General features: G+C 39.3%; 3 protein-coding genes across 9 annotated transcripts; 2 read left to right on the top strand and 1 right to left on the bottom strand.

The window, feature by feature from the left end:
* Positions 1-179: 179 nt before the first annotated feature.
* On the top strand, positions 180-10188 carry tpst1l (tyrosylprotein sulfotransferase 1, like). Of its 5 annotated transcripts, none has more exons than XR_013647442.1 (7): positions 180-393; positions 3034-3697; positions 3982-4140; positions 4806-5059; positions 6929-7130; positions 9690-9799; positions 9890-10188. XR_013647442.1 is itself a non-coding variant. In XM_078930707.1 (7 exons), the coding sequence occupies exons 3-7, from the start codon at positions 3290-3292 to the stop codon at positions 9723-9725; spliced, it is 1059 nt and encodes a 352-aa protein (XP_078786833.1). In that variant the 5' UTR covers positions 192-393; positions 474-487; positions 3034-3289; the 3' UTR covers positions 9726-10188. The 5 variants fall into 5 exon arrangements, 3 of the variants coding, with proteins under 3 accessions (XP_004076202.1, XP_078786833.1, XP_020564389.1); XR_013647441.1 differs by having other exon boundaries at positions 192-487; XM_078930707.1 differs by adding an exon at positions 474-487 and having other exon boundaries at positions 192-393; positions 9690-10188.
* Positions 10084-14015, bottom strand: tmtops3b (pinopsin). Of its 3 annotated transcripts, none has more exons than XM_011483381.4 (5): positions 13509-14015; positions 12724-12892; positions 10884-11055; positions 10570-10803; positions 10084-10481 (listed from the first exon to the last, which is right to left on the bottom strand). In XM_011483381.4, exons 1-5 carry the CDS (start codon positions 13843-13845, stop codon positions 10314-10316), a joined length of 1080 nt encoding a protein of 359 aa, XP_011481683.1. In that variant the 5' UTR covers positions 13846-14015; the 3' UTR covers positions 10084-10313. The 3 variants fall into 3 exon arrangements, with proteins under 3 accessions (XP_011481683.1, XP_078786831.1, XP_078786832.1); XM_078930705.1 differs by having other exon boundaries at positions 12724-12831; positions 13535-14015; XM_078930706.1 differs by lacking the exon at positions 12724-12892 and having other exon boundaries at positions 13535-14015.
* A 1568-nt stretch (positions 14016-15583) lies between these two features.
* LOC101160502 (clathrin interactor 1) lies at positions 15584-26723 on the top strand. The gene is made up of 12 exons (XM_011483244.4): positions 15584-15861; positions 19219-19323; positions 19459-19555; positions 19876-19984; positions 20178-20363; positions 20709-20877; positions 22613-22829; positions 22912-22990; positions 23079-23156; positions 23276-23598; positions 23882-24065; positions 24779-26723. Exons 1-12 carry the CDS (start codon positions 15821-15823, stop codon positions 25174-25176), a joined length of 1986 nt encoding a protein of 661 aa, XP_011481546.1. The 5' UTR covers positions 15584-15820; the 3' UTR covers positions 25177-26723.
* The last annotated feature ends 1252 nt before the right edge of the window (positions 26724-27975 follow it).

The raw sequence follows: 27975 nt of genomic DNA, 5'->3' as shown, positions 1-27975 counted from the left end.
ACTCCGTGGTTAAATTTCCCCCGTGGGCTTTTACTGAGAGCACACCAATCGATGTGATAAAGTAATTTTAGCTTCGAGTGGTGAAGAAAGGGGGAAAGGGTTTTCAACGAGGCGGAACTGCCCGATGGCCTCTCAGCCAATAGGAATCCTCCAAGCAGATGCGCTTTTAGAATTCACTGCATCTGTCCACCAATCACCGAGCAGCTTTCCCTGCTTGAGAGCGCTCGTGCCTACTTTTTTTCTCTGAACGACAGAAACCCTTTTTTTCAGGTTCGAAGTTACGTTAAAATCGCCAGAAAAAGCTTTTGTGTTTCAAAATTACAGCATTTGCGGACGTGACAGCTTGGATCTCGGCCGAGCAGTGACTGAACAAGACCAGTAAAAGATGTGTGTGTGAGTACGGGGAGCTGTATTTTTCTGCCGTTTCGGTCAAGGTTCTTGTTTTTCTTTTCTTCTTTTTTCTTGGATTTTAGCAGTTGAATGGCGGGTGAGTTGCCTCAGCAGACACATTCTGTTTAACATGAAACGCCGTGACTAAATGAAGCCCGAGTAAGTCTTTTGCCGCCCGGTGAAGGTGGTCTCTCCGTGGCGGCTGTGGTGAAGGTGGCTGCGGGGCTGTCGCTGTTGGCTAGCAGGTCGTTCACCTGGAGGCATTTTGTTATTTTGTTTGTTTGTTTCACTGCGGAAATGTAGACAGATGTTCCAGACTGAAGGCCTAATCTCCGGGACTATAATAATCCATAAGACTAAATATACATACATTTCGAATGACCCGTTTAAAGTATAAACTACATCGAGATAAGATCATGTATTTTTTGTGTTAATTTTCTGCGCCACGTAAGAAAATAATAACGTATTCCAGACGTTATTATCAAGACTCTTCAAAGAACACAAATGATTTTTAGTTGTAGCTTTTTTATATATAATAATAATTTAGATCTGAGACGCTAGCTGTGACAGGAAGTCTGTTTTGTGGTTGAATTGGAAATAAGGAAGTGACATTGTCTTTCTTAACAACCATCACCCCCAAGTATCAGTTTAAGACATATTAACGAATATTTTATGTGTTTTATAAACATACATCTTTTCTGTAGTCAGGGGACGGGATCAACTCTTCTATGCTTATAAAGTCAAACTCAATATATGTTTACTGCAGGGTAAATAGTTTTACTTTTTAAGAAAGATGGAACAATATTCAAATTCAAATTAATATTACTTCTATAGCACCTTTCATGTAAAGAAAACAGCTCAAGGTGCTGCACATAAAAACAATGCAAAAAGTCAATAAATAAGCCCCTCATAATAAAATACACAAAAACAAGCACAAGCAAAAGAGAAATGATTTAAGAAGAAAAAACCTTAAGAAGAGAGAACCAAGAAGGTGCCGTCTGCTGGCCTGGGTGTCAGCACAGGCACAAACACCCCAGCCCTCAATATTAAAAAGCACTGTTAGCTACAAATAAAAATAGGTGAAATAGACCTTGTTTGTAACTCCTACTTTGTATGGATTTGCTTCCTTTTCCTCCTTTGCAAAAGCATGTTTGGATTTTAAAAAGTTCATGTGATTGATTCAGCTCTTGAAATCTCACCAAGACTAATCTCCCAATTTACAAAATTAGCAAATCCCAAGTAGTTTAACACCAAAAAGTAAACAATATTGTACATGTTAAGCCTTTGGATACAGGTAACCTTAGTGTGGTTTAAGCATTCTAGACCTCAACGTTCTCACTTCCAGATGTTTTCCCTGTCTGATCTTTCAGATCAGGACAGATTGTTGAAAAACCAGAGCAGGGAGCTCCAGCCAGAATAAAACTTGGATCTTAAAGACACATTGAAATGAAAATTGTGTTTTAAATTTGTTCTTGTAGATATTTTATCATGATGAAGGGCATGTATAAAGACAATGGACCTAACAATTGCGTTCGCTGAGTGTTTCTTTATTCATATCGTGAATCAGCAGACGAAAAACTGGCATTAAATAAGCTTGAAGCGGTGACGTAGAAGCTACATTTGCCGGGCCACAAGCTCGCTGCTCTGCTCCATTCTGATGCAACCACTTGCAGACAAATAGATCCATGTACGTCTTCATTTTCCTCCTCTGAGCTGGCACCTGGCTAGAAACTGTACGGCTAGATAGCTCTGATATTGCTCGCCATTTTTGTTGTACCAGTAATGTTAGGTTGGGCTTGTAAAGGGGTTTTAAGCTAGCAGGAGAGAGGATAAACGGATGGATGTTGGGATATGGGGGCAGGCTCACTCAGCTTCAACAGTTCCACCCACAACTCAAATTTCTAATGAGCTCCTGCTGTTCTGTAGAAACTGTGTCCCATAAAACGGCACTGGCTAAAAATGGTATAATCATAAATAAAAGACCACTGTGAATGATTTTACAATAGATTAAAAAAAGATCAGAGAGGGACTTAAAGCTATAACAGCAGCCTCAAGTTTAAGAAAAAAATAAAGGAAACATAATCAAATGAAGTCCAAGGTCATATATTGTAATTCTCACATTAATAAGAGGATGCAGATTTTGGCTCTTGCTGATGCAACTGTACAAAGCTGATGAGTAAAGCAGAATTGGTGGATTCTGTTGTCAGTAGGAACATGAGCTGTAACAGACAATGTTTAGCCTTTTTGTTGGTCAGAAACCATCAGTAATGGCAAAAACTAGGGAACTGCAATTAGTGGCTAGAACTGTTGTGGAACGCCACAGTGAAAACTCATATGGGACCCCTGAGGAGAAATGCTATAAAAAAAATGATGTATTGCAGTTCCTGCTGAGAGTTTTGTACGAAATCCTGGGAAACAACAGTTCCCATCACTTTCTGCTTGCCTAAAACAGCCTATTCATCCAAACTCATTGCAGATGTCTGGTACACTATAAAACTCTAACAATCCATGCCTTTTTTTTACTAAATGAGGAAGTTGTAAAGTCAGGAGGTTACCACACTGTGCTCCACTGTTACGGTTTTTCTTGCTGATGTAAACTGATGTTGGTGCAGCAACGCTAAGAAATGTTTGGTTGTTTTTTAGGCAGCAGCGATGGGTGAGAGACATGCCTTGCCTTGGGGCATGGCAAGCCTGGATCAACATCTCTGACAAAGCACAGGAGTGATGAGTGGTGCTAGTTCAACGCCTCTGAAGGATCCCTTTCTTGACTGTCAGATCACACTGAGCTACATTTGAATGAACTTTATAAGGTGATTCCCAACACTTCTGATTCCATCCACCAGCCTCAGCTGTCCCTGAATGTTTTTAGGTGCTCCTGACTCACAACCGCGCACCAAGCATGAGAAGCACCAGAACAAACTTGCTGCTGGCCTGCGTGCTCTTGTGCTCTGTGTCCCTGCTGTACTTGGGAATGAGCGGAGGTGGCTGTCCTCCAAAAAGCCATCGCTACAGATGGATGGAGCTCAACCTCCACTCGGGCAACCAGAACCTGTCCCTGACCGAGCAGATTCCCGAAGACACGCCCATCATCTTCATCGGGGGCTTTCCGCGAAGCGGCACCACTCTGATGCGTGTCATGCTGGACGCCCACAATGCCGTGCGCTGTGGGGAGGAAACTCAAGTGATTCCCCGTCTCTTGACAATGAGAGCCAGCTGGAGCAAATCGGCTAAGGAGCGAATACGACTTGACGAGGCAGGCGTCACTGACCAAGTGCTGGACTCAGCAGTACGAGCATTCCTATTGGAGGTGAGTTTGCTGCTGCAGAAAGCCTGTATTGGTTTTTAGAAGACATTTTTCCATGTGTATATGTTGCAGTGATAGCTTATACTCAAACCCCAAAGACAGTTGTTACCTGTGTGTCATAAGTGAGAAACAGTTCTTATGCCTTAAAAAAAGATAAAAGTCTTGCTTTGAGCAAGGAAAACTTTAAATATATGCTTTTGTTTGTGGCACATTCACTTGTGTACTCCCCAGTTCTTCTTATCTCTTCATGTCATGATTTTATATCAAGAGGTTTTTATCTGTTCTAGGTCATAATTGGTCACGGGGAGCCAGCACCTCGCCTTTGCAATAAGGACCCCTTTTCACTGAAATCTCTCTCTTATTTGGCCCGCATTTTCCCTAAAGCAAAGTTTGTCCTCATGTTAAGAGATGGGCGAGCAACTGTTCACTCCATGATTTCACGCAAGGTAGGGTAGTTTTCTTTCCTTTTTTGTTTTCCCTGCAAAGATTTGCAATGCAAGCAGACATTTTTTTAAAAGGTCGATTAATGCTGACACTTTGCCTCATAAAAACTGGTTCAGATTGCTGCTTGTCTGTGTCTAGAAGAAATGGAAAGCTGAGTGTGTATACAGTGTTCCCTTGCTGTATTGTGGTTCTTCCTTTGCAGTCTTGTTTCCTAGATTTGTCAGTGCAGTTTTGCATGCTTCTTCAACAGTGCACCATCCTCTGCATCCTGATTGGGTGTTGGCCTTGTCAATCACCTCCGTGCCATGCGTCTTGTACAGAATGCGCTCATCTTGCCTTAGACGTAAATCTTTGATTGCGAGCAGATCTTAGGTTTCATTCTTTAGTAATGGACCTATTTTTCTGTGAAAGTTTGAACTTTGAGTTTAAACAAGAGAGAAAACTGGGAAAATGTTCGTAAAATTATGTATAAAATGTGTAGTGAGGAGTTGTACAGCTTTAAAACATCTGTAATCCTACTTTGCAAATTTCACGTATTGCAGGTTAGTTTTAGAACATAACCCCTGGGATAAACAAGGGAACACTGTAATCATTTTAGTATTTTAGTTCTAACTTTGGCAGTAATGGGTTAGGCTCCAGCGTTGATCACCTGTTCTCTGATCCAAAGGTGACCATATCTGGGTTTGACCTGACCAGCTACAGAGACTGTCTGACCAAGTGGAACAGTGCAGTGGAGACCATGTTCAGCCAGTGCCAGGCCGCTGGGGAAGTCAGATGCATGGCCATTCGTTACGAGCAGCTCGTTCTTCACCAAGAGCTAGAAATGAGGAAGTTACTCAACTTCCTTGAACTGCAGTGGGATCCGTCAGTGTTGCACCATGAAGAGCTGATTGGAAAGGCTGGTGGTGTGTCTTTGTCAAAGTAAGCATCTGAAGTCTTCTTTTTCTAATGGTTTTAACGATAACGCTTTCCAAAAAACTAACAGCACAAATAGCTGGGATTAAAACTGTCAAATCAAAATCTTTTAGGACTGTTTTTCTTGGTCATAACTGAAGAAATAGAAGAAAGAATAGAAGAAATACTCCATACTTTATTCTGCAGGGTTGTAAAAATCTAGTGTCATCCGTCAAAAAGATTTGACTGTTTCACACAGAGTTGATGCTCTTTTCAGTCAGTCCACCTCTTTTTAAAACAAGCAGCTTTACCTAATATAATTCTGTTTCAGTTACAATGCGTGTTAAGTTCTAAAGCCATAAGACTTAAGAAATGGATTTCAGTTTTGATACTTTTTTACAGCTGAGCAATTTTTACAAGTGAAGTAGCCGACATTGAGAAAGCAAACTGTAATCAGGGCAGTATTGTAAACAAGTAATGCAGCCCTCCTGTTCATGACAGACTCTACTACACCTCTGTGTTTTCCTCTGCCTGAGTGGTGGGTTTAGGTCCCATCTGAGCTTTATACCCGATTGAGATCCCCTCTCTCTCCATCTGTCCTTTTTTTCTGGAATCATCGGCTTAAATGGAAAAGCACAAATAGGAATAATTAAATATAACAGAAAATCTGCTAAGTGCCCTACTTTGTTTCAAAAGCCTTTCTAAATTCAGTCGTGCTTATTAAGGAGCTTAGTAAATGCAGATGTTCTATGTGGATGATGGAGAATTACAAAGATGTGAATCTGTTTCCTAAATCCAATCCTGCAGTTTTGCTTCACATGATAAAATATCGATACGCAGCAAAGAACCTAAAAACCTCGTGCTTATTTATTTTTTATCTTAAATGCACCAGTATGTAAGTGGAATGAATTCTGAACTTTTACTGAGAATCATTTCCTTACATTTTATTGTAAGGCGTTTATGTCTCTACCATGTATGTCAGCAGGTTTATTCTGGACCATCTGCTTCTGTTATGTAATAGTTCTATTTGGCTGAAAGAGCTGAGGTCCAGGTTAATTTAAAAACAGATATTGATCATAACTGAATTCCATAAAAAAGGCCTCAGGGATTTATGGAACAGTGCTGTCCATGTTTAGGACTCATTTGCATCAGTTCCTTTTCTAAATATTCACAGATGATGGAAAATAAAATTTAAAGAAAGAAAGTTATTTGTGGACTATAAAAAAAACCTTATTGCTTCTAAATCTACATTGAATTAATAAATGATCAGGAATTTTTCAAGTTCTTTTCAAGGACATGATGTATAGATATGGGATGCATTGATCTTAGAACAGATTACCGGTATGTTTCAAACTTGTTGTAGTTTCCTGTTTATCACACACACAGACACAAAAAGAGAACATTTTCCCACAAAGCACGCAAATCTTTGAGGTCATTTAAAGCTTATGGACCTTCCCCCACAGCAGATTTCTGTAATTTTATTTTTCCCGAGATTTAACCGCAGCATTACTTAAGGGAGAGCAAAATCACATGGGATTTGGAGGAAATCCGACTGCTGAACGTTGATAAGCCCAAACACAGAGTTTATTTGGAAGAATTAGGCCATGTTTGGAAAGAACTGGCATCTTTATTTTTGAGTTTGTTATGTAAGGATTGTTTTTGCTTTTGGCCTTTTGATGTTTTATAACCTTAAGAAATATTTGGTGGGGATGTGATGCCATTTATTTTAAAGATTTAATTGATTAAAGAGTATATTTTCAGGGTTGATTTTGTTTTGTATCTTGATTTGCCCCTTTTTAATATTTATGTTAAAAGCAATATGAATGTTTCTGTTGCTTTTATGGGGTTATTACATTTTTTCTGTGATTAAAAAATGTATTTCTTCCATCTCTGCAGGGTGGAGCGCTCAACAGACCAGGTGATGAAGCCTGTGAACACAGAAGCCCTCTCCAAATGGGTGGGCCACGTTCCCTCTGATGTCATCAACGACATGGCGGAAATTGCACCAATGCTGGCTCGTCTGGGATACGACCCCCACGCCAACCCCCCTGACTATACAAAAGCAGAGTCCACGGTTTATCCTTTCAACACCTCACAGGTGAGTCCGAGAATCCCAGACAATAGTTTACTTTTTTTTTTATTGAATGAAAAAACGTTATCTTAAATGCAAGATGATTGTGTTTTTTTATTTACATTTTTTAATGAAAAATTACATTTGATTTTTTTTTCATGTCTGGATGCATATTTTCTTTTTCCACGTTGCTACGAGTCACAACCATTCTTGTAAATACAAACATGCTGCACAAACCACAATTTATAAACATCAAGTGATTAAATGTATGTGAAATAGAGGCAAAATTCTCCAAATAGATATGTTACTAAATGGTATCCAAAGGACTATATATAATGTAGCTTTAGAATAAACAAATCAGAAAATGGTCAGATATAAGATTTTATGGTTGAACTGACCTGTTTGTGTCAATAATGCAGCATTTCACAGACGTTCTATCTGAGTGGACAAATACATACACGTCAGGTCATTTTCTAAGTAGTGTTTTCTTCTTGTTGCGAGCTTTTCTGAGACTCCAGTAACTAATCTCTTAACTTAAATACCCACTCCGATAAAAACTGTGTTTTTAACACGTTCTGATGGCATTTTTCTGATGATGGAGGACATGCATAAAGAAAATTAGGCTCAAAACTGCAGTTCTGAGTATTTATTTAAATCATGTAAATCGGCTGATTTGTTATTTTCAAAATGCGCTTAGCTGGCCTTAAGCTCCCTGCGCTGCTCCATTCCGATGGATCCACTTGCAGACAAATAGATCCATGTACGTCTTTGTTTTCCTCGTCTGAGCTGACATCTGGCTTAAAACTGTAAGGCTGGAGAGCTCCAATTACACACAATTTTTGTTTCATCAGTAAGTTAGGTTGGGGGGTGTGAGGGCCTGTAAGCAAGCGAGAGAGCGTTTGAATAGAGAGCTCTCAGCAGGGAAGGGGTCCAACAGCCAACGATCTCACTAGTTACTATACAATCGTTACCTTTTTTTTTGCTTATTTTTCTAGAAAAGGTGCGTCTGTCCTTGTGACCACAATTCAATTCATGTTATATTTGCATTTAAATTCCTTAAAGGAAAACTCCAAATTAGCATGTTCTAGGCCTGGGCAAAAAATTGGTTGAATTAATTAATTTTGAATTTTTTGTCAAGGGCAATTTGAAAAATAACTAAATCGAGTTTTTGTGTAAACATCATTGCACACACGAAACCGCAAGCGACGTGGCTACCAGTGAGAGTGGGAAGTTTGTTCCCAAGAAAGGAATAAAATCATCTGTTGTTTGGAACTGGTTAGTTTGCTGCCACAGACGTGGAGGAAGAGACCCCCCCCCCCCCCCCCCCCATGCTGCAACATTTGCCTAAAGCCCATCACAGTCAAAGGCAGCAGCACCACAAACCTATTCCAACACCTGAGGGAAACCTTTTATCACTGTTCTCCTTCACTCCGTAACACCAAACATGAACGCACACCCCCAACACTTGTGCACGCTCTCACTCACTCACTCGGCATGCGCTCCTTCCACAGGCAGCGTGCTGACACACAAACTACAACACCTATATAGTTAGTTCATTAGTTAGTTAGTAGTTAGTTGTTACTGTTATTTGTTAATAAAGAATACTGCGTTGTAATGATGAATTGTATTCATTCACGACGTTGCCGCCGGGGGATTTTGTGTTCGGCGGGGGGGTGCGGTTGACCGCGACTCCTGCTGCTTCATCAGCGCGGTGATCAAAAATCCCACACTGTCACAGCTCTAGTTTATATCTTGTGGGACACAAAAAAATGCGACTTTTCCAGTACTGAAAGCAGAACCATTGAGGTCAGATCTTACAGCTACTGCGGTCTTGGAAGAGTGTTGCCCCGGGGCTCGGTACCCATCCCTAGGAACGGGGCACTGTGGAGAACGATCACAGAGAAGACGTAGGGTTTATTAATTTAATTAAAACCTTAGAGCCTAGATATGAGCTGTATTGTTAATCCTTTAGAAAATGGTGCTACTCTCACGGTGAATGTTTGTGTCCTTTTAGTCTACACTACAAAGTGTGATTTAAAACACAGCTGGGACTTTGATTCCAAGAGTGTGTTCATTTATTTAATATTCATCCCAGAAATGGGGGTTACATTTGTCTTGGGTTTGATAAAATAAAAGCTAAATTTTCTTTAAGTTGTCTGCCGCAGTTGCTGTCCTTAACCCTTGTGCTATCCTAGGCACTTTACCATTGGGAGTTGGGTCATCTAGACCCACTAGACAGTGCTCTGAACCTATTTTCTTCAATGATTTGTGATCTTCACTGGTGTCCATGGATTACATGAAATCTTTCCACCTTTATCCACATTTGTCATGGTAGGAAGAACACGTCAAAGTAAGGGTGGGGTCATCTAAGATAGCACAAGGGATAAGTGTGTGTGTGTGTGTGTGGGGGGGGGGGGGGGGGGGGGTGTCAGGGAAAAAAAATCAGAATTCAAATTAAAAAATCGCCCAGCCCTAGCATGTACAGTACATGCTCTGTTTTGCCACTTCGTAGCACTGATGACATCAGAGCTTTTTTCCGCCCCTGATGACTTTGTTTCTGTCATGCTTGTCTTGTTCTTTCCTCAGGGAGCAAAGGCAGCAGACACTCTTCACCAGAGTTAAGCCTGGCTCTCATTCCACAACAGGGACACACCTTGAACATGAACTTCCACCTCAGCAGTATTAACACTTAACATGTATGTCTGTGTTACACGTTTAGAATTGTTCTCGAGACTTGCAGTGTCCACGTCTGTGCACCGCTGAGGCGATGGTTCATGTCTTTGCAGGTCTGCAGCTCTCTCATCCAGAGTGGACTGTCTGCTCAGGGAAGATTGCTGCTTCTTACAGTTCATCTCCATGGTGTTTGCTGTGTCTTTTGATACTCTCTTTTAGCATGTTTTAAGTTGTTTGTAATTTCATCAAAATAGGAATGTTTCTACAAAAGGCAAGCAGCGGTTCATAAAATACATAAAGAACTGTATATTTTTGAAAATGTATGTTTATTTTCTTACTAAATTATGTTGTTTTTTTTTAACCATGCATTGAGAATTGTTGTTAAATACTAATAAAAACATTCTGAATGTCACCTTGTGCTTGAATTCTCTGGCAAAAGCTATGGCGCCCCCTGGTGGTACTGTGAGATACTAATCCTATTCTACAAAGAAACGCGTTTTACTCAGAAATGAACAAATGTCTTCCCTCCGTTTCATTTTATGGTTCACGGTGAGCTTCATTTCTTGGTGTTAGTGCGTCCTGCGGTAGATTTTGCTCTTCTGTGGGCAGAAAAGGAGGCCACTCACACCTGGTGCTTGATGGCTGGACTGGAAAGGGTGGCGGTTCTGAGCCACACCTGGTCATGTAGTAGAAACACCTGGAAAACTGGAAGATGAACGGAACACACCTTATTAAAGGTAATCCAGACCTATTCTTTGCTTATAAAATACATTAGGAAAGCTAAATTTCTTGCCTGGTCGTTAAGCAACACGTAAATAATTGGGTTGAGGGCGGTGCTGGTTTTTGCCAGAAGGGAGGGAACTAAAGTGGCTGCTGGCGACACCATGCCAGGCCTCCCAAAGGAAGCGAAGATTGCCACCACGCCGTATGGCATCCAGCACAGCAGATAGCTCGTCACCATGGCAGTTACCATCAAAAGAACACGTCCTTCTCTCCACTCTGCAGGAGACTGGTTTGTTCTGGACCCCTAATAGATACAAGCAATCAAATCATTGATGGACCCACAGAAGACGAGCGCTGATGTCGGAGGTCAAGCTGCAGACGGACCCGCGTCTCCACGCCCCGGACAGCCAGCAGGATCCTCCCGTAGCAGAAGAACATGAGCAGCAGCGGCAGGAGCAGGCAGAAGATGAACAGACAGATGACGTAGGAGCGAGCCGAGCCCGAACGCTGCTGCCACTGGACCGAGCAGATGGTCCCAGGACCCTCAGGGCCATAACTGCTCCACAAACACAACAACATAATGTTTCACAGCTTAATGCTGGTGGAATGAAGCTGTAATACTTGCCAAAACTTTCCTGCCTATCAGTTTCTTTTATAACAGTTTCATTCTGTTCATATTTGAGATTACTCTATTGTCTTTTTTGTATTCAGTGATGAAAGTCTTCCGGGAATTCCCGGAAATCCGGGTTTTTGAGCAAACCGAACGTACTTTCCGGGAAATAAAGACCTGATCTCTACGGACAAATCGCTTTCCGGATTAAAAAATGGTCTGAAATCAGCTAATTTTAGCTTTATTTTCTATATTTCTCCGCAGATCGCTTCCTCTATGGTCGTGGCCATCTCTCGTCTTCCCGGCCTAATTGACCAATGACGGGACGTTTTAGTTGCTTTCGGATGCGTCGACGGGTCTGATTGGCTCTGTCTGCACCACGTGGTCAGCGTGACTTGCTTCCCTAGAGACCAAAACTGGCGGACCCACGCTAAACTTTCACAAATACATCTGAAGAGTTTGCGATCAAATTTGTGTTAAAATAATGGCAGGCATCGTCATTATTGAGCGTGGTCACGACCTCAGTTGTGAGAAGACGATAAAAAACAAATTGAAGTGGTCTTGGCTGGAAAAAAAAGATTTTTAAGGTAGTGTAGGTCAAATACTTTTTTGTGTAAAATAATCTCAAAACCACATTTTGAAATAATTTCAATTTTAGTTTTGAGTTTCAGTTTTTATTTTGAATACGTTTCTTTATCTAATTTATTAGTATTTCCTAATTACCATGATTTAGTTCAGTATAGTTGACATTAATTATAAGTATTTGATGGTTTGGACCCGCACTCCCTTAAAAAATAATGTTTACAATGTTTAGCTTAGTTTGTATGTTTGTTTTGATATTTCCCAGATTACTTAGTATTGGTGTTAAAGAATTGATGTATTATGTTATAGAATTATAGTTTAAAGCAGATCCCATATTTTGATGTAATTATAGTTTGAGAAAACAGTGCAAGTGGATGTTGTACATCAGTCATTTCTAAAGCAGAAATAATGTATAAATAACTGAGGTATTTTCATAGAATATCATAGTTACTGGTGTTCTTTTTGCCATTTGGGGCTTTGATGTTACTATATTTTAGCAATTGTATGTTTTCCAGCTTTAAGGAAAAGCGTAGATTGTAGGATTGTGTTACTTTGAGCAATTTTCCAAATTCTTTTTTAGGACCAGCAAGTCCTTAATGGAGAGTCAAACTAGGGGTTTGAATGACAAATCATGATGCTCCAATTAGTCTTAGTTTCTAGCTAGCTGCCAGAATGCACCAGAATGCATCTAAGACCACGTATTTTTCCAAAATTTCGCTCTGTGCCCGCCATATCGCTCAAAGAAAAGTTCAGGGATTTTTTCCATGCCTGACTTTCATCACTGTGTATTGATTTTTAAAAAACGTATACAAATCTGTAAAAAAAGTGGTGCAAAATAAAGACATTTAAGCTTGACTTCAAGGCATTATTGGGGTATTTGCAGGGCTACAAGATTATTTGTGTTACTGCAGCGTTGATTATAGATTGTACCTTAAAATGATCAAATCGTTTTTAACCCTTTTTTTTGGTTTTTATTTCACAACTGATACATTTCCCTTTTTATTAAGTCAATTCAAAGTGTTTGGTTTTGACCTGCTCCAGCCTAGAAGGGGGGGCAGAGTCCAGGCCAGCGAGTAGAGCCAGGAAACAGCCACGGCCAGTCTGGCTCTGCGGTACTGAGAAGAGTACGACTGGATGCTGCTGAACAGAGCAGAGTGACGCTCATAGGAAAGCAAGGACAGAGACACCAGGGACACAACACCTACAATACAGACAAAAAAGAGGGCATCTTTGATTTTTGAAACCATAAAATAAAAAAAGTCAGTCAGTCTGGGGGGGGGGGGGGGGGGGGGCAACTCCTTGCTGCATTCAATTGATAAAGCTGCTTGAATAAATACAAAAAAACATGTTTTAAGGCTTAATAATGGAATCCTGATAGAAAAAAAGTTTAAAACAGACATAAATCAAATATATTAAAAGTACATAATCATTTAGGAATGTCCTACACTTTCTACTTTGATCTGATAATAAAGATGATACTGTTTTGTTATTCAAAGAGATGCAGAAAAGCAGTTCAAGAATGTCCATGGGAGTTTAAGTAAATGCATATTGTTTATTTTTAAAATTCATGCTTTAGATTTATTCATTCAGACTCTAAAACTTTGTTGCTTTTTGGACTAGTTTTGGTGTCTCAGTGCATTAAGGATTTGATTGATGTTAATATTAAAACATCAAATCTAATTAATTCAAGGTAGATAACACTCAGGTTAGACTCAGATGAACTCGCCTCACCAAAATAAAAGTCCAATTCGATTGAAAAAAATAATAATGATATGCATGTTAAATAATGTTATATTTCTTAATGCTTAGTAATTTACCGAAGAGCGCGTTACAGAAACCATACCACCGGCAGCCGTGAGGTCCGGTCAGCCACCTGCCGCGCACGCTCGCGGCGAAGCTGAGAGGAGTCCCGAAGAGGCAGACCAGCATGTCGCTGACGCTGATGTTGATGAGGAGGAGGCTGACCGGAGTCCGCAGCCCGGGGAAGCGCGAGAACACCAGGAGCACCAAGAGGTTCCCCAGGAAACCCGAGACCAGGATGCACCCGAGGGCGACGGCCGCCACTGCGTGACCGGCCTGGGTCAGCGCTGCTGGGTCTGACCCGGGACTTTGCTCGGTGCTGATGTTGCTGCCACGCTGCAGATCAATCACCATGGCAACCGGGTCAAGCTTGAACAAAGATGTTGCCAAAAAAAAAAACAGCAATAAAGGAAGGCAAAAATTGAGTAAAAAATCGCGAATGAAACAAAGTTGCTGGTTTGCTGACGTGAAGCAAAACTTATTTTTTTTTGTAAGAAGAGCCTTATCACAAAAAAGAAGGTAGAGTCTGTGTGGAGCTCATCATGAAGAATACACTTAAAACTGGCAAATTGGGTAAATGGGAGGGACGGCACCTCTTCCAATGAACCACTAGGAGTTAAAAATACATCTAAATGTGTCCTAATGTAATTTGGGAAGACATTTACTGAAATGCAATTAATTCTCTAGAATTTGATATTCTTTTTTAAAAAGAAATAAAAAGAAATAAAACATATATATGCTTTAAAAAAACTTTCTAAGGATAATCTAATCTAGGATAATTTAATATACTACTTGTGTCGAGCAGATTGGGGAGAGTGATAACTGAGCCAACTCATCAATAATAAAAGTAGTGGTTTACATAAAAAACAGGCCAAGAATTCACCAGCAGCTCAGATACAGGAAACTAAAACAAAGTCAATCAAACTGTTCACCATGAACTGCAATTATTTTTGAATTAGTTAATTAGCCTTGATGTTTCCCAAAGTTGATGCTCAGAAATAGACCAACCAACGCTGCAATCCCTGTCAGACTTCAGCAGTTGTGTCTCTATTGAAACTTCACATGGAAGCAAATACAGTATGTTTGCAAAGTAAGCAGTTCAAATTGGTTTTAATAGTTTTCCTTTAATTGTCAATTGATGTTTGCCATACTAAGACAACTGTGTTATTACCATGAACGCTCATGTTAAGCCTGCAGCAGACTTTACCATCTTCTTGCACGAAGCAAAAAATCAAACCCCTTATTCAAAGTGCACTTTGCAGGGGAAAAAAGATGCAGTCTAACAGACTGGCAACCTGTTCATGGTGTTTAAGCCACCTTTGCCCAACAGTACCTGGGTTGACTCCAGCAACCCTTTACCCTGAAAGGGATATAGTGGTTTCTGAAAATAAATGTATGGATGGAAGATAAACAATCAACCTTTGGTTTTAATGCATAAGCTTATCTAAATGCACCAAAAGCACCAAAATTTTAGTCAATTAATAGTAAATAAAACCACTTGTTATCAAAATTGATTTTACATCTCTTTAAACAAAAGAAGAGAGGCAAATCAGACTTATTTCTGGTGTATTTGACAGTGACTTTTTAAAATTTAAATGAATCCATGAATTTGTTCACAGCCTATCCTGATACTTTGCACATGTCTGCATGCTATTTTAATCTGTGGGCAATACATTTGTGTTTTGATTCCCGGTTAATAAAATTAACAGTATTTGTGGGTGAAAAAACACAGATGAATTTATCGTTATCATTAATCACCTTTTAAGTTAACAGAGCAATAATTCTATTGTTTAACAACACACCATTTTTCAATGAACAAAAACACTGTGAAGCCCTTCACAATCTAAACAAATAAGATGTATTAATTAAGAAGTATAATACAGTAAAAAATACTATAAGATAATACATTTTTGGCTAAATAAACTTCAACAATAATAATAATAATATGTTTTTGAAATTGTAAAGTACCCCCCTGTGCGTCATTTGGTAGTATTTTATTTGACAGCCATTGCTCCTTTTACTACAAAGCGCAGCTTTGTTCTAAAAATAGATGTTTAACGTTTCATTTAGACTGAATACATCTCCTAAAAATGCACATGTTTCTGTTCGCGAGGGGGCATCGCGAGGTTTTAGTGACGTCGACCAAGAAGGACGTTTCCGTAGCAACCGGGGCCGGTCCGTCACTCGCAGCAGCAGTCGTAGTACCGCGACGCTCATCGGAACAGTGGAGTGATTATCGTCGGGAACCCAGACCACCTCTGGCCTGTGGGCTCTAGAGACACGAGCGGCGACGCTGTATCGAGGTGGCGGGCAGATCCGTGAGGAGGAGATGCTAAACATGTGGAAAGTCCGGGAGCTTGTGGACAAAGCGTGAGTACCGACGCCGGGGCAGGCGGAGCTTTGCTGCTAAGTGGCTTCCAGACAAACCGGTTAGAGTCGAGGCGCCTCGCGGGCAGCATCAGCAGCTTTTACCGCTGACAATGTAGAAGATGCGGGCCGTGACGTCACGACGATAGCCTCAGCTGTTAGCTTTTACTTGCTGGCTAGCTGCCAACCAATTATTGTTTTTTTGTTAATAGAAACGAGCGTTTTGTTGCGGCGACATATTCTTGCGTACTGTTATCTACGGGTTGCTTAACGCGGTAACAAAAGCAAAACATCGCCAGTGTTGTTGTGATCCAAATAGGATGCTATTCAGTTAGCTAATTCGGCTAGCAATCCCTGGTCAGGTCAACCATGTGTGAGCTGTTCCCCAAAATGCCCCACCTTTGATGCCCATCTACATTTTACCAACTTTATTTATAGACAAAAATGGTTCATCCTTGTGTTATGGACACAGAAAAAGTGGTTAATTAATGTCCAATTAGTATGTATCCATTTGCAACAGCTGCCTCATGGTTTGCTGAGGCCCATATCTCCCCAGGTCCGGAGCACTGCAGCTCGATTGCCAACACAACACATCACATCAGTTGGAGAATGTGTTGCTGCAAAGGACCACCATGCGCTGTTCCTTTCAGCATCAGACTCAGCACATCCTGTGATGCATGCTGAGTGCAGTTCCTTGAGCGTAGCGTGATGCATCTATTTGTTGTGGTGAATCCAGCAGCAGCAGCAGGAAGACGATCGGCTTCCTGTTAGTGCATCACAAAATCACTCTCCTTTGTTAAGACGAAGCCAAACTCTCAGGTTCAAATAGGAAAACAGACAAACACTGATTTGATTTGGCAACACAGACAAGACCTGTTCTTCAGAAGACCTTACATCAAAATGGGTTTAGTGATTGATGTTTTTCTCAAACATTTTAAACACTTTCTTTCTGTTTAAATGTCTTTTTCTTCCTAGTTATAATTATATATGTATAGTAGTTTATAGTAGTGTCAAACCAATTGATGAATACACTTTGGCATGAAGGTGCATTCAGTTTAACCCCTAACAACCTAGAGCCATTTTTCTCATCACAGACCAAGTGGACCACATACCACATTTCAGATTTATTTCTTACTGATGTCACCATGAGTTCTTATGGGTTAAAGAAACTATGCACATATCATTTTTTTACTTATTTTCAGTTCTTGTTAACAAAAAACGTTTAATATGTCTTAAATTAACATGACTTCAGTAAGAGACAATGACATTATTATCTGAATTGATTAAAATACTACATTTATTGAACCCACAAAAAGGTCCATTTACTATCATCATGTTACTAATGTATGTAAACTTAAAAATATGTTCTTGCTAGTTTTTTAAACTTCCAATAGATAGATAGATAGATAGATAGATAGATAGATAGATAATTGTCCTATCAATAAATAATATTCTAAAGACAATTAAAGAGTCTTCCAGATCCTGTCTTGAATGACACACTACTTTTAACCATTGGAATGCTAATATTCATATTAATAATTTTTTGCAATTATATAATTTACATAATGATATCAGACATCTGCTGTTTTCCATTGGTTTTGCATAAAAATGGGGATAAAAATGATTATGATTGTACTCAAAGCACACGCGCAGAAGCATACAGTGGTCAAAAATAAAAAAGACAGATACCTAAGCTCACCTCATTGTCACTGACTTCCACTGAGCATCTGCCTATTACAATACTTGAAAAGCCTAATGTGACCCAAACACCATCTTTAAACCACTTGATGTGTTAAATATTAAACTGCTCCAGCTCGTTTTAGTAATTCAATGAGTAATTCAATGAAAATAGTTCTGATTTAAATCTAATGAAGATGATTGTATTTTATGTTTTATATTTAAACTTAATGTTTTTGTCTTTTTAGTATGTTACTGTCTGTTTATTATATCCAGCTTCTTAACCTGAAAATGTGAGTGTAACTAAAGGCTTGAGAGAAAACCCCAATCCCCTAAATTTTGACATGTTTCTCACGTTACCGATTAGCATGACGTCACAAAGGATGAACAGTGTGGTTTACTTATACCACAATTTTATACCTGATTCATTTTTAAATGTAATGTAAGATTTGTGTTGCAGCCACAGGGTTATTTCATACAACATTGATGTAGAGAAGTTCCCCGCATATTTTCTACCACCATCTTCATTTATTTATTTAAAGAAAAGAAACAACAAATAAGTATAGATGTCGCTTGACCATAGTTAACTTAGACAAAACGGACGAGGGCTAAGAAAAAACAGAGCTTTAGATGAAAAACAACTGAGCTCCCATGGCTTTTTTCCCCATCAGTGGTTGCTCTCCCCAGGACATGATGAATACAGTAATTGATCCTCAAAAGTAGCAGCTGTGGCCTTTATTTTTGCGAGTCACACTGATATATGCTCTGCTGTCTGTATTGACCTATAGCATGCATACATATCAATGATACTGCAGAGAATGTTATAGATTTTCTAAAACACAGAGAGAGAAAAGAAAAAAAACATTATTTCCAAAGTAGGTGATAAAATCAACTAAAAACAACAAAAAAAGAAGTTGACTGCAACGAATTCTATTTATTGACAGTTGCTGCCGCAATGCACAGAAAAGGAAACCCCAACAGCAAGTGGGCTACACAAAGAAAGACAGCAAGAAGTGACAGAAAAAAAGACAGAGTTTTCAGTGAAACTCTGTGAATCCATTGATTACATATAGTGATCTAACAGAATGGAATGCAAATAGCTGCTTGTTTTTCCTAAACCCCGACTCTGTTGTTTAATATATTTCCTATTATGACTGTGACTATGACATCTGCAACATTTCCAAAAGTATTAGCTTGACAGCAAGCCATCATGGAGACCAAAGAAAGTCCTACTCAACAGTCAACTGTGCTAACTCACAGCTTTAGGAGATGTAGAGACAATTGACTTCCTGTTTTTATTTCTGGAACACTGGAGAAAGCCAGAGTCCCCAGATAAAAGCAAACAAAAAGAGCTCCCTTTAAAGACCCACTCCAATAAAAAATGGGGTTTTAGCAGTTTTAACATGTATTAAACTAGAAAAAGACCCAAGTCTTTTGATTTTGGTTAGAAATGGCATAATCATACATAAAAGATCACTGGAGACACTTTTAAAATAGATCAAAAGATGATCAGAGTGAGAATTTAACTTATATCACATTTAAAACTTTTTGGTTGTTGTGTGAAAGTGTAACTATGTGTATTCCTTTCAAAATGAGGATTAAGAAATAGTTGTGGGTAAAATCAGCTTTGAAGGTAATGTACTTTTGCTGTGATGTTTATAAAGAATCTGTTTGTCCCAACAGCACCAATGTGGTAATGAACTACTCAGAGATCGAGTCGAAGGTCAGAGAAGCCACCAACGATGACCCCTGGGGACCTTCTGGACAACTAATGGGAGAGATAGCCAAGTAGGTCTAACTCTTGTAAAGATGGTAACTAAATTGTTGGGTTGATCAATCATAATGTTGTGCTCATAACACCTGGTTTTGTGTTACCAACATGGGGTCTGTCAAATGCCTGTGATTTCTTGTTTTTCTGGATAGATCTACATTTATGTATGAACAGTTTCCAGAAGTAATGAACATGTTGTGGACCAGGATGCTAAAGGACAACAAGAAGAACTGGAGACGAGTCTACAAGGTACTTTCACTTACTGGTTTAAAGCTGCATGCTTTGGTTTAAAGCTCTGCACATTGTATCAGTCTAATGTGCTGCTGTTTATTTCAGTAAGTGTGAAGAGGATTTCAACCGAATTTAGGTCATGCTTTCAAAGCAGCAGGTTTCAAACATGTTATTTTTTTTCTGTGATATTGAGATCAGAAATGTTTAGATTCTTCAAAAAAAACTCATCAGGAGTTGCTCTTATATGACATGTCATTCATATTTCAAATGCATCGTACATCGTAAATATGAAATGTTAAGTATCTCTTTTATAAAAATATCTGGCTGTACATTTCCAGGCATTATTGCTGCTGGCTTATCTAATCAGGAACGGCTCTGAGAGAGTTGTAACAAGTTCCAGAGAACACATTTATGATCTGCGGTCTCTAGAAAACTACAATTTCATAGGTGAGTCTCTTTGATTAGTCCTTTCCGATGTCCATATTTGTGTCAGTGATTTATTTTGTGTGGAATCTGAAACTTTTCAGTAAAGGAGTTTAGATATTTGCAATTGTGGATTTGTGTTTTTACTTTAACTGAAGTTCTAAATATTGTGCATCATCTTTAAATGTTCCTTTTGGGGCTTGTGTTCTGTGTGCAGATGAGAACGGAAAGGATCAGGGTATCAATGTGCGTCAGAAAGTAAAGGAGATGGTGGAGTTTATTCAGGACGATGACAGGCTCAGAGAGGAGAGGAAGAAAGCCAAGAAGAACAAGGATAAATACATTGGTGTCTCTTCTAACACTATGGGAGGAGGAGGAGAAGAAGGAGGCAACTTCAAGAACTGTACGTATTTTCACCATTTCTTTTGAATTCAAGTTTATAAAAATTATAAAACATTATTTATATTTTGTGTAAACAAGTGAGCAATGTTGAAACAGAAACGCAGTACTATTGATTATGTGAATTCTCAAAGGTTTAAGACATTTTCTGACTGGCACTTTAAATGACTCAATATGGAAAAAGTTACTAAGTATTGGGGGAAAAAAATATTTTTTTTCATAGACGTACTCATCAGTGTTTATGCAACAGAGAAGTTTTACATGGTGTCGTTTTGTAAAACCCTTGAGAATCAAACACTTTGATTCGTAGATGACATCGAAACATCTCTTACTCTTTTCTTCCATGCAGCTAATGAACTGGATCGAAGTAAATGGGATGAGGACTGGGACAAGAGCAGAGGCACCTTTCCCTTCAGTGAGAAGCTGGGAGAGATCAGTGATAAGATAGGCAGCACGATCGACGACACTCTAAATAAGTTCAGGAAGAAGGAACGAGACGACTCGCCAGACAGAAACAGGTAAACATTGAACAGTCTGGACAGTTAGACTGGCTTTGGAGATCCCCGGATAAAGCAATGGAAACATCGGGCATTTGACGCGCGTTTAAGGATGCCAGCTAAATGCGGGTTCTTGAGTGTTGATGAAGGGCCATCTTCTTTTTTTTTCTTTTTCTTTTCTTTATTAGTGTATGTTTGCCTAAAGTTGTAAGAGGCTTAGTGCGAAATGTTGAAGTGGTCCAAATCTCGTAAATCTTGCTCCAGGCTTTGTCTTTCACAGCTCTATTTTGACATATGAATGACTTGATATCATAGAATTCCCGCCAGACATGAGACACTCCATGATCCTCCTTGATCAGTTTTCAAACCGTTGGCACATCTGTGACATAAAAGGGACGCCCTCCAAACATCACTAAAAAATGCGAGTCCCTGATTGGTCAAAGTTTAACCTGATTTAAATAGGAGTGGGTTGGTCGTAGAGTCCGGATACTGTCAATAAAACTTGCGCATCTACGCGTGAACGCAGAAGCCCGAAATACGTTTACATGGACTTTTCCTCGGAAGTGGTCGCTTCAATGCACACTACCGAGGGCAAGGGGAACTTAGACTTGGATTATTGATTACACAGGTAAACAGTTAAGCACAGAAATCACGGCTGTCAGACATAATTAGTAGGGGTGTAACGGTACACTAAAATTAAAAATTCGGTTTGGTTCAGAATTTCATAGGGCTCGGTTCAATACATTTTCGGTATTTCTTCGGTACAAAAAGGCAGAAAACTACTTCTTGCAAAATGCATTTATTGGTTTTATATAACAATAATGAAATTAACCAATGTAGGTGATCTGATATGTAAAATAATACAACTATTAGCTGTCAGGAACCAAAAACTGTGGATACTTAACACTGGCCTGAAAGAAACATTTTAACTTGCACATTTTTTTTTCACGTTGACCTGATTGTTACAGTCGGGTGATGCCGTTTTAAGTGCGTTATCAGATTAGATGTGTTATCTGTGGCATACGCTATCTTCATGTAACAATGTCGACACACAGTATTGGAGTTATCCAATACTGTGTGTCGACATTGTATGCTGACAATAAAGCCAAAGTGTTCCCACACAGGAGAGCGTAAGGAGATGGGGGGAGGGGGCCTCAGGCCCTGTCCTCCCATCTGCATTAGCCACATGTTGACTATGCTCACTGTCACCTCCGTCACCTAATAGCTGTTGAACCTAAACTGCAATGACGTTTCTAACCGCGGTCGGAAAACGCAGGGGAGATCCTCTCCAGGGCTGAAGGCGGATCTTCCTTCGGGGGTCACTTCCCCGTTCGGACCCTCAGAGCCTCTAGAGCAGGTTAATAATAGAACCAGTCTCCGTTCTTTTGGAGGAAACATTTTTTATTACTGTTCATGCGAACTGAGCAACAGACCCTGAACCCATGCTCACACTCTTGCGATGCGCTTTCTGCCCCCCCCTTCCTTCCTGCACGCGTGCAAGCGCAGATATCAACTCACGGGGAGACCCACGCTTCAGCATACACTCATTCCACAACATAGTCTCAGCGGAAACTCGCGGTTAACATTAGTTCCGCCTCAGCACAAAGTTAATACATTTGGGGGATCACAACAACAAAAAACAAAAAAAAAACATAACCGAAACGGTACAAAAGTGAACTACGTGTACCGTTACAGCCCTAATAATTAGAACCAAGCAAATCTTCCGAGTGTTGATGCAACTTGCTGGTTGCCTTAGTGACAACGAGGAAGACCGAGCATCAAGAAATGGAAAGCAGGAAACGCATGAATTTAAAGATGAAGAAGAAACCGTCACAACGAAGAGCATCCAAATCACACAAGCAACAGAAACCACCACCACCACCACACGGAAGCGCAGTGGAGCAGCAAGTAACAAGACTCTGGATCTGGGGGCTGCAGCGCATTATACTGGAGACAAGAGTCCAGAGGAAAAGGTCTTCACACACTTTTGTCTTTCCAGACTGACACAGTGTCACTGATTGAATGAGTTCAACGTTTGTGTTCTGTTCTTTTCAGTCGTCTACCAGACAGTCTTCAAGCAGTGGTATTGCTGACCTGCTAGAGATTGACCCTTCAAATCAGAGCGCTACTAAAGGTAACTACAATTTACTTTAGTAAACCTTATGGGTAGCATTAAACTTATGTGGTTGTTGTTTAAGTTTCGTTTGTGCCCATCTGTACAGGAGATAGTTCAGACCTCATTGGTGGCTTTGCAGACTTTTCCTCCCCTGCAGCTTCTGCCAGCCTCCCAACCTCCACAGGTAAAACAACCCCTTCTCTGGCTCACTTCTTGCAAATTTATCTAGTTATTACCATATGTTGAAAAAAAGTGTGGTCATTTTGTTAGCAGTTAAACACACCAATATCATTTTGTGTCTAGCTGCTACATCATCTAATGGAAATGGAGAGTTTGGGGACTGGAGTGCCTTTTCTGGAAATCCCCCAGATCCTTCCAGCTCCGGTCCTTCCCAGTCTGTCACTGACGTGTTTGGTAGCACCCAGGCAACCCCCGCCCAAGCTGCTAAGCGCGGCCCTGTTCCTCCGTCGGCTGAGCTCTTTGACCTTATGGGTGGAATTAACCATCAACTAACCAACCCACATACGACACTCAGTGCCTCTCAGAGCATGACTTTCTCTCTGGGAGCTGTGGCACCAGGAGCATCGGTTGCTATGCCCACCATGCCTCTTTCTCGATCACAGCAGGTAAACCTAGAAAGACATTTTATTTTGACCCATCAAAATTCTATTAAATCACAGAAACATTAGAATCTTTCTAACTTAAAACCCATAATCTCAAATATTCTGATTTAAAAACAGTAGATTTACTTAATTCCTAGATTTTAATTGAGGAATTTTAGGAATGTGGAATGTTGGAATTTTTGTTTTGATAGAAATGTTTTAAATGGGTTCCTGTATATGTGTATTTGTTTTCCTGTTCAGTTGACCTTTTTTAATCACAAATGTAATTTTATTTTATTTTTTTTAGAATTTAGGAGGTATGACATCCCATCAGCCAACGGGACAACAGCAGAAGGTTGGGGTTGGAGGTCAGGGATCACTAGGGTCAACGTGGTCCGACCCTTCTGTCAACATTAGCCTGGATTTTCTGTCAGCGGGCCTCAACCCCACTAAAGCACCACCTACTCTCAACAATATCATCCAACAACAAGGTATTGGCTCATTTACTTCAGTTTTACAAATTATAAGGGGGATTATGAAAAATGTTCAGGTATAGCTTTGAAAGTTTTGTTTTGTTTTAAAGTCCAAAGAAAATGGAAAACATATTTTTCCTTGAAACAATGCCTCCTTTTGTTTACCACAACCCTTTTAGTTAATTTCACATTTTGATGATTATTAAATATTAATTTACTAAACTTTTATCCATATAATTTAATTTAATAATTTTGAACGTTTAATATAAATTGTTGAAATAAAAAATATAATCTCTACTCGCCTTACAATAATTAGTTGCAAAAATCAACCATTTAACTTGTCGTTTTTAACTTGCTCTTTGGGTTCTGAAGAATCACAAGCTGCATTTTCACTTTTCTTTTCTTAGGTTTAAATGCAACAGTTTACATGCCAGTTTAATACACATTTTATTATTTGATTTTAACACATTTAAACAAAACTCTACAAAAATAATGCCTAAAATTTAGTCTCCTATCAAGTTATTTTATGTCTGTATATATTTGTCTAAGCAGCATACTAAACATTCTATTACTATTTGTTAGATTTTTTTTATAATTTTTTATAGTACGTTTTTTTATAGTACGGTACACTAATGTTGGGGTTAACTTGAGGCACCACATTACTAACATTGAATTAATCAATAAAATTCTGCAGAAAGTAGAATCACTTATGCTCTTCTGTTTCTTCCCAGGTGTGCCTCCTATCAACTTGTTGGCCCAGAACTTTGGAGGACTGAACCTCAGCCCCTCACCCAATGTAACACCCATAAGACCATCCAGTTCCATGTTGGCAGGTAATTCCATGACGATGGGAATGCCGGCGTCGATGGCGACGGGCATGCCTGCTTCCCTGCCTGCAGGTATGCCCACTTCGATGGCGACAGGTTTACAGGGTGCAGTTCCTGTAAACCAAGCTCTGATGGGAATGAACATGAGCATGAATATGGGGATGGCCAGCCCGGTTATGATGGGCGGCATGGCAGGCATGGGGATGTCAGGAGTAGGAATGGGCCTAACTCACTCCATCACCCCAGCTGTTGTCCAACCCAAGCAAGATGCCTTCACTAACTTTGGCAATTTTGGGAAATGAAAATTTCCAGCGGTGTTGATATCTTCTGTATGTGTGGAGGGCATGTTAGACAATGTGAGAGTGTGAACGATTAAAGGACTGCTGTACTTGAAGACAACCTTTGCATGTTTTGCTGTTTGCTGCTCACTTTGGAGAGCTGGCATCAGTGTATGTTCACTTTCCCAATCATAATCACGGAGTTAGTGCAGCAACACTAAAGCTCCTCACAAACTGGTTATCTGTTGTGTGAAATACTCAGAAGAAGACAGGAGTTCTGGAAAGGCATTGAGAACGCCTCAAGCCACCATTTCTATGTCAGGAAAATGAACTTTACCCTTAAATATTTTGTAGAACAGAAAAAAACTTCCCTGAGTTTAGTTTGTCAAACCGCACAAATGATTACGTCGCCACAGTGAAATCAAACAAAATAGGACTGCTGCCTTCATTTTCCATGTCCTCACTTTTTTTGACCAAATTCAACCAGAAAAATGACACAATTCCATTCAAACCATTATTGACTCCGTTACAATGTGTAGATACTGGTCTTTCAGAAAAGGGGTTTAAACACTTCTAGATAAATTAACTTTTCCTTTGCCTGTTTTTGTCCAGTTATATCATTTCCCAGAATGTTCTGTCAAAAAAACACACAAACAAAGACATTTCAAATTCAGTAGCTCTTTACAACTAACAACTACTGTTTGAAAAGCTGTCCTCTGCTCTTCAGTGTGATTGGATTTACAAGATTTTTTTCTGGGTTAGTATTTTATTCAAATCACTATTACCTTGTGTTTCTTTATTAAATCTGGGACAATCATACCAATAAATAAATGTGACTAGAAAGTGAAGCAATTCTTCATTTGTCCAATGGTTCTGTAATGGGTTTTAGGCGAATACACTGCAAAAATAAATGCAAAACTGGAGTGTTTTCCTAAAGACGATGAAAGAAACAGATACATTCTCCATGAAGGAAAACAGCAATTTCCTTTTTATGTTTACAGCAGTGATTTAAAAAAAAACATCATTCTTTTATTTTTACGAGTAAATGTCTATTCTGTCTCTATAGATTTTATAACAGTGCTTCCCAAACTCCTTTTTTAAGTCATTCCTTCCACATTTGATAGATTTGTAGGAAATAAAAAAGGTTCTGTCCGGATCCATTTCAGCTAAGGTTTCTTGTGGGAGCTCCGAGTGATTTTGAGGTTTCTGGATGAAGTTTGTGTCTTAAATGAGTGAGTGTGTGACTTTGTATATGGGCATAGATTTGTTTTTTGTTTTTTCAGCTTGACGTGCTAACACAGAAAAGTGGAGCCTCTCTTCATTTTCTGAGGCACTGCTCTTCAAAAGACCAAATCTTTATTTTGTTTCCTCTTTGAAAAAACAATTTCTGCAACTCTTTCTTTAATATTTTATTTAAGGTGAAGATTTTGTTCATATGGGACAATTACAGCTAATGTAGTTCACTTAAATTCTATTTTATTTTCTCTTCAGTGGAAAAAGAATATTCGATTGTAATCTATATTTTCTGCTCTTACTTTAACATGAAATTAAATTATAACATTCAAAAATCATTTTTGTGGAGTTTTTTCTTTTATTCCCAGGTTATGTTTATTCAGAACAAGGCAAAGCAAATATATTCTGAATTCGTATGCTGAATATTTATACATCTATAGCCCTGATGGATGCAGTGTATGGTTTATATACAGTGGAACAGACAATGTAAAAGCAAATTAAAAGATTTCTGGGCATAAATGAGTTTTTAACTTTCAACAGAACCTAGAGAAATAACTAAAACAAATCGAGTGGGACATGGGAAAGAAAATCTAAACAATAAAATCAAGGAACATCCAGGGATTTCATGAACTCTGCAAAACCTTTTGAGGACCCACCAAAGGTGAGTAACCACAAACGACACTATTTCCAGATTTAAAACAGCTGCAGATCAGTTTTAATCAGAGCTGCTGGACTGTAAAGCTGAACAGAAGGCTTGCTCAAACTATTGAGTCAAGGGTCCAGTTATGAAGTCAAGGGTCCAGTTATGAATTTACCTAACAACAAAACAAGATCATCCACTTTAGGTTTCAATTGAACTAACCGAATATTACATTTTCTATTTAAATTTTTGATAATATAATTGTTAATTATAGGTATTCTCTTCATAACTAAATGCTTTTTTATTCAAAAAGGAGAGCATACACAGAAAAGAGCTCATAGTGGGGGCTTGATCCACTATCTTACCACCAGTCGAACAGAAAGGTTGCCCTAAGTCCTGTTGGGCAGTGGGTGGTCCAAACTAACTGAGTAAAAGAGGAGGCCGTACTTTGAAACCACTCACAAGGGAACAGACAGCTGCTCCTTGAATGATTGCAGATTTTTTTATCACTAGCTTGTATGCAGATGTACTTTGAATGATGTTAGATGGGAAACCTCTGATTAGCTCTTTCTGTCCCTCTATAATTTAAGAAATACTGTGAGTTTTCCTCTGGGATAAAAAGAAAATACATGAAAGACTTTGTTTCAGAGAAGGGTTCTTTAGAGCTGCTTGGCATTCCTTCATGTGATCTACAAAAACTCCTTTGGCTTAATATAGCTGCTAGTATATTCACTCCACTATGTATTTGTGGCCTCTTTCACTTCCTTACTATTTCCAGTCATTTCTTTGCCCATATCATCCAGTGTAGTCGTCATCCACTCTCAGTTTTCAATGTTTATCAACAAAGACTTTCAAAAATCTTGTTTAATTTCTTTTTATTCTGTTTCTACTTCTCAGTTGACCAATACAGTTTATTATTAATCAACAAATATGTTTTTTTTCCCATCAAT

This window comes from Oryzias latipes, chromosome 14 (genome assembly GCF_053564925.1).
Source record: "Oryzias latipes strain Hd-rR chromosome 14, Olatipes_Hd-rR_3.1".
NCBI lineage: Eukaryota > Metazoa > Chordata > Actinopteri > Beloniformes > Adrianichthyidae > Oryzias > Oryzias latipes.
Note: the sequence above shows the minus strand (reverse complement) of the source record. Positions and strands in the feature narration are given on the sequence as shown.

Coding starts and splice junctions, on each gene's coding strand:
- tpst1l (XM_004076154.5), top strand. CDS start 3,290: ATGAGAAGCACCAGAACAAACTTGCTGCTGGCCTGCGTGCTCTTGTGC. Junction 4,141..4,805: donor ACTCCATGATTTCACGCAAG/GTAGGGTAGTTT, acceptor TCTGATCCAAAG/GTGACCATATCTGGGTTTGA. Junction 7,131..9,689: donor ATCCTTTCAACACCTCACAG/GTGAGTCCGAGA, acceptor TTCTTTCCTCAG/GGAGCAAAGGCAGCAGACAC.
- tmtops3b (XM_011483381.4), bottom strand. CDS start 13,845: ATGGTGATTGATCTGCAGCGTGGCAGCAACATCAGCACCGAGCAAAGT. Junction 11,056..12,723: donor CCCCTTCTAGGCTGGAGCAG/GTCAAAACCAAA, acceptor TTTGTGGAGCAG/TTATGGCCCTGAGGGTCCTG. Junction 10,482..10,569: donor ACGTGTTGCTTAACGACCAG/GCAAGAAATTTA, acceptor TTCATCTTCCAG/TTTTCCAGGTGTTTCTACTA.
- LOC101160502 (XM_011483244.4), top strand. CDS start 15,821: ATGCTAAACATGTGGAAAGTCCGGGAGCTTGTGGACAAAGC. Junction 19,985..20,177: donor AGAAAACTACAATTTCATAG/GTGAGTCTCTTT, acceptor TTCTGTGTGCAG/ATGAGAACGGAAAGGATCAG. Junction 23,157..23,275: donor CAGCCTCCCAACCTCCACAG/GTAAAACAACCC, acceptor TTTTGTGTCTAG/CTGCTACATCATCTAATGGA.